The sequence below is a fragment of the Stenella coeruleoalba genome (genome assembly GCF_951394435.1).
Source record: "Stenella coeruleoalba genome assembly, chromosome: 11".
Lineage (NCBI taxonomy): Eukaryota > Metazoa > Chordata > Mammalia > Artiodactyla > Delphinidae > Stenella > Stenella coeruleoalba.
Genome location: NC_137157.1, coordinates 62,593,502 through 62,599,501, shown reverse-complemented (window position 1 = coordinate 62,599,501; position 6,000 = coordinate 62,593,502). Strand labels below are relative to the sequence as shown.

The following is a 6,000-nucleotide window of genomic DNA, read 5'->3' as shown; positions in this document are numbered from 1 at the left end:
GTTTGTTTCTGCTTCAGTATCAATATCCTCTTTGGGAACATTTATTTGGCCTGTATTCTATTAATTCTTGTCATCTAGGGTAGGTTATTCAATTTATTATCTTCCTAATTGTCTAGTTATTTTTCCCTGTGAGGTCATTTTCCTTTACGTGTATCAGTTATCTTGGTGAGTAATGGAAGGAGAAAGGGGTGGGAGGAGTCAAGACCTGCCTTTAGCTTGTACAACTCCTGGTGAGTGGGAGGGTCCAACTTTGAATGTCTTTATATCTATTGCTCTCGTCAGAGGGCTTTGCCCCTTAGTGAAGGTCTCTGTACCCTAGGCTTCGTTCTTTTATTTATGTATTTATTTTTGGCTGCTTTGGGTCATTGTTGCTGTGCGAGGGCTTTCTCTAGTTGCAGCGAGTGGGGGCTACTCTCCGTTGCGGTGCGCGGGCTTCTCATTGTGGTGACTTCTCTTGTTGCGGAGCGCGGGCTCTAGGCGCACGGGCTTCAGTAGTTGTGGCATATGGGCTCAGTAGTTGTGGCACGCGGGCTCAGTAGTTGTGGCACGCGGGCTCTAGAGTACAGGCTCAATAGTCGTGGCGCATGGGCTTAGTTGCTCCGAGGCATGTGGGATCTTCCCGGACCAGGGATTGAACCCGTGTCCCTTGCATTGGCAGGAGGATTCTTAACCACTGCACTACCAGGGAAGTCCCCTTAGGCTTTGTTCTTTTCTAAGAATGTATTTGTCTAGGCTCCTGAGTGAAAAGAAAGCCTATGAGGAAAGGTAGGAGGAAACCCTTAGGTGTTTGTTGGCTGAGCCAGCAGTTGCTGGTTTTTTTACCTTACATCCCAGTAGTGTAACCCTATGAACTTGCTTTCTGGTATTGTAGAGGGTGATGGGGAAGGCAGTGATCTACTCTAGGCATGCAGTGGATAGAAAAGAGCCCAACTCAAAATTTCTCCCCAAATCTCCATGTTGGAAGCCGGGCCCTCCTTTGTCTAGGGCTACTATTTCCCTTCTTTATCAAACCATAACCATCTTCTGACCCTCCAGGGGTTTCTGCTGGTTTCATTTTCTTTCTTTCTTTCTTTTTTTTTTTTTTTGCCCATTCATTTCTTATTTCTGAGGCATCTTTGGGCTTGAGTTGGGTGGGGGAGGTAGACTGTGCCACTTTGCCATCATATCAGGGATCATTTTGTGATAGCCTACCTCAGTGTTTGTTGAAGCTTTGTGTTTCAAGTAATTTAGAGAAGAAGATGTTCTTTCTTGAGTGGTTATGGTAGTAGTCTGGAAATGAAGATGTTTAACCTGAAGAACTACAGGCAAAATATAAAAATATAGGTTGGACAAAGCAATGTATATACATGAAAGAAAGCAAAATAGACATTTTACTGAAACATTGAAATTTACTTTCCACATGCTTGTGTTTAATTTTACAGTCACTTGGGAATCTTCTTAAACCTGGAAACAAGACAAGAAAATTAATCTTATTACAAATTGCTCTTGAACACATTTGTGGGAAAACAGATGATTCACAGGGAAATTAAGAGTGCCACCAGGGCTCACAATGTCAAACTAGTAAAATTAGTATGTAATCCATATTTATAAAAGTCACCTTCACAAGGCAGAATGTCTCCCAGGACCAAAATCAGGAAGAGCAGAGCCTGGCAATAGTTTATACTTATTAGACAGTATTCTTACACCTAAAGTTAGAACACAGCCTAAATATTGACAATGGTTGTTATTTCTGGGCTTGGACTTGTCTGTATTTTCCAAATTTTTTATGATGAACATTCATTACTTTTGTAATTGGAAAAAATTATTCGAATGGAATTTTCAAAGTGAAATCATCATATAAATATACAAACTTGTGCAAGGATATTTGCTGCAGCATTGTTTGCAATGTTGAAAAAGATCCAGATTTCTATCAGTAGGAGAACCGTTCAATAAATTATGATAGATCTTTATAAGAAATATCATGCAAACAATAAAGATGATGATATAAGTCTATATTAATGTAGAAAAATTTCAAAGATTTACTGTTAAGTGAAACAAAGTAGGTTAAAAGACATGTCTGAAATGAGCCCATTTTTGCAACCTAAAAGTAAGTGCACAGAAATTTTTTGGAAAGTATATGCAAAAAGTTTCTTCTCAATCTTAACAGCAAGTAAAAAGTTGAGCAAAGTGAAAAATCAACGACTCTTCTTTGATTCTTTGGAGAAGTGAGGTCACAGGGCAAACCATTGCCCCCAAAATTGGAGAGACAGACAGATGATATAGAGAATTACAACTTAACTAGAACAGAAACTCATGAGCAGAAACTTCTGCAGGAACCAGTGCCTGGTAAAAAACCTAAACTGTAATTGATGAATTGCTGGAGGCTCAGTATAAACAAGTCTGAGAGTTAAAAACTCCAGGGGACCTAGTCAAAGGGACCTTCAGAAACTCTACTAGGTCCTGACAGTGAAGATTGGAGAAAAATCCCCTCATGTTTACCCCAGAGGAAGGGGGAAAGTAACCATTCTGAAATACAGCAGAGCATTCTGTTCTTAACAAATCTGCCCTCAGGAGAAACTATTTTACCAGAGTCTAACATGCTGGGGTTTTATCAGGGCCTAACCTACTTGGAGGAAGGGAAATACTCAACTCCAGTCAGCTCTAGCCATCCTGTCCCATCTAAGGTGGAGTGGGAGTCATGGGTACTGAGAAGCACTGGTAAAGTTCATAGTCCAGAGGCATAGGCTCTCCAAAAGACTGAGACCTAATCGTAGAACTATAAAATGTTTCCCCTTCTCCAATACTTCACCACACCACTAAAGGCCTATTTACCAGAGTTTCTTTCACCTAGTATATCATGTCTGGATTTTAATTTAAAAATTACAGGGCACGCTAAAAGGCAAAAAAATACAGTTTGAAGAAGCTGAACACGCATCGGAACCAGAGTCAGATATGGTAGTGATGTTGTAATTATGATAATTATAATCATAATTAACTGTGATTAATATGCTAAGGACTTTGATGAAAAAGTAGATAGCATGCAGGAACATTGGATAATGTGAATTTTCTTCAAAGAAGAACTCTCAAGAGAAATTTTAAAATATTTTGAACTAAATGAAAATGAAAATACATACTTATCAAAATTTGTGGGATGCAGCAAAAGCGGTGTGCTTAGAAGGAAATTTATAGCATTGAATGCACATGTTAGGAAAGAAAAAAATCTTAAATCAATAATCTAAGCTTCCACCTTGGGAAACTAAAAAAAGAGGAGTAAACTAAATCCAAAATAAGCAGAAGAAAAGAAGTAATAAAAATTAGAGCAGAAATCAATAGAGAAAATCAACAGATTTAAGTGGGCATCTTGCTCATCCCTCAACCATGTGCTTATGTTGTTTAGAGTTACATATATAGTTAAGTATAAAGCCAAATGTGTAGAAATATTAACAGCAAATTCAGTATAGTGGTTTCTATGGAGCAAGAAGGAGAAAAATGTCATTGGTTAGGGGTACACAGAGGAATTCACCCTTATGTGTGTTTGTATTATGTATTTTTAATTTTTGCTTTTTGGGTTTTTCCTTTCTTTTTTAAAAAAATTTACTTAAGTTATTTATTTTTGGCTGCGTTGGGTCTGTGTTGCTGCACACGGGCTTTCTCTAGGTGTGGCGTGCGGGGGCTACCCTGCATTGCAGTGCGCGGGCTTCTCGCTGCAGTGGCTTCTCTCGTTGCGGAGCACGGGCTCTAGGTGCACAGGCTTCAGTAGTTGTGGCACGCAGGCTTACTTGCTCCAGAGCATGTGGGATCGTCTCGGACCAGGGGTCGAACCTGTGTCTCCTGCATTGGCAGGCAGATTCCTAACCACTGCACCACCAGGCAAGTCCTTTCCTTTCTTTTTCTTTCTTCTTTTTTTTTTTTTTTTTTGCGGTACGTGGGCCTCTCACGGTTGTGGCCTCTCCTGCTGCGGAGCACAGGTTCCGGACGCACAGGCTCAGCGGCCATGGCCTCACGGGCCTAGCCGCTCGGCGGCATGCGGGATCCTCCCGGACTGGGGCACAAACCCGTGTCCCCTGCATCAGCAGGCGGACTCTCAACCACTGCGCCACCAGGGAAGCCCCTCCTTTCTTTTTTAAAGAGCATGTTTAATTTCTTTTTCTTTTTAATTTTATTTATTTGTTTAGGCCATGTCTCACGGCATGTGGGATCTTAGTTCCCCAACCAGGGATCAAACCTGCACCCCCTGCAGTGGAAGTTCAGAACCTTAACCATTGGACCACCGGGAAAGTCCCCGCATGTTTTATTTCTTAAGCTTAGTGTTGCATTTGCAGATTTTTGAATATTACTGTGCTTTTAGCTGTCTGAAATATTGATAATAAATATCTTTAAAATATTCTATAGCCCTCTAGATAAAGTCCAGGGAACCTAATATGGATTACAAACACCTTCATAGTTTCTCTGACCCCACTTACCTCTCTAATCTTGCCACTTCTAGTTTGTACACAGTGGTCCAACCAGGCTGACCAATTTTCCTCAAAAGACCTGCAAGCCTTTGCCATTCCCCCTCTCCAGCACAGCCAGCCCTCCTCCCCTTTTCATCCATCTTCCTCTTGTTATTAAATCTTTGCTTAATTGTCCATAACTTTAGGAAAACTTCTCTGGCACTTTATCTTTGTGTGGGTTGAGTACTTCTTTGTAATTCCAAAATATTTAGTACTTTCACCATCTCTTACCACTTATTCACACCATATTGGAATTGTTGATTTACTTCTCTGTAGCTTCCATTTGAATATAAAAGTATAGAAACTGTCTCATTTATCTTAACATCCCTGGCCTCTGCCTAGTATCTGGCAGTAATAGGCCCTCAGTAAATATTCTTCTAGGAGTCAATTAGTTAGTTAATGATGGGCTGGTTTACTTAACATTCTTTTTTTTTTAATTTTTATTTATTTTATTTTTGGCTGCGTTGGGTCTTTTGTTGCTGCATGTGGGCTTTTCTGTAGCTGTGGCGAGCGGGGGCTATTCTTTGCTGCAGTGCGCAGGACTCCCATTGCGGTGGCTTCTCTTGTTGCAGAGCACGGGCTCTATGCCTGCAGGCTTCAGTAGTTGTGGCACGTGTGCTCAGTAGTTATGGTTCATGGGCTCTGGAGCACAGGCTCAGTAGTTGTGGTGCACGGGCTTAGCTGCTCTGTGGCATGTGGGATCCTCCCGGACCAGGACTCGAACCCGTGTCCCCTGAACTGACAGGCAGATTCTTAACCACAGAACCACCAGGGAAGCCCTACTTAACATTCTTGAGGCATGCTATAATTTAATTTTTAATGTGAACCCTGTTTAATAATCAGTATTTAGTTGGAATCATAAATCTTAACCATCCCATAGTGTGGTTAGAAATAATTACCTGGAAAACAGAAACAAAAATAAAAACAAACAAAACCCAAAACAGAAATCATTACCTGGAATAAAGTTCTCTTCAGTCATTCGTATATCAAAGTTTGGGTTAAACTAGGTCTTGCCTTTGTTTTTTAGGATTAGCTCATAGTAGGTGTTCATCAGATTTTTATTTTTATAAATTCAATTTTGGTGACTATAATAGGTATTACTCTAATGGATGGTAAGTATGATACCACTTGCATTTAATGAACCTAATAAAAATGCCATTGTTACTTATATTTTCTTCTTAGTCTGCTCTTTTGCTTCATTTTCCTTAGAGTCCATGTGCTGCTAACTAAAGATTGTGATTTACGAATAGCTCCTAACCCCGTATGTAAAAAAATACTTTACAAAAATTATTTATTTATTTATTTGGCTGTTTCGGGTCTTCGTTGCAGCACACGGGCTCTTCATTGCAGCTTGCAGGCTTCTCTCTAGTTGTGGCGTGTGGGCCTTTTTCTCTCTGTAGTGAGCTCTGTAGTCTGTGGCTCGTGCACGGGCTCTCTGTTTGAGGCACTCGAGCTCAGTAGTTGTGGCGCACGGGCTTAGTTGCCCTGCAGCATGTGGGATCTTAGTTCCCTGACCAGGGATCAAACC

At 40.8% G+C, this 6,000-nt stretch overlaps 1 protein-coding gene across 1 annotated transcript in view; it reads right to left on the bottom strand.

Annotated features, from left to right (window-relative positions):
* Positions 1-1,421: 1,421 nt before the first annotated feature.
* FAM186A (family with sequence similarity 186 member A) overlaps positions 1,422-6,000 on the bottom strand; it is a gene marked incomplete at both ends in the record, with an annotated part of 76,124 nt that continues 71,545 nt past the window's right edge. Inside the window, 1 exon segment of the mRNA XM_079937500.1 lies at positions 1,422-1,443. Coding sequence (XP_079793626.1) covers positions 1,422-1,443 — 22 coding nt within the window.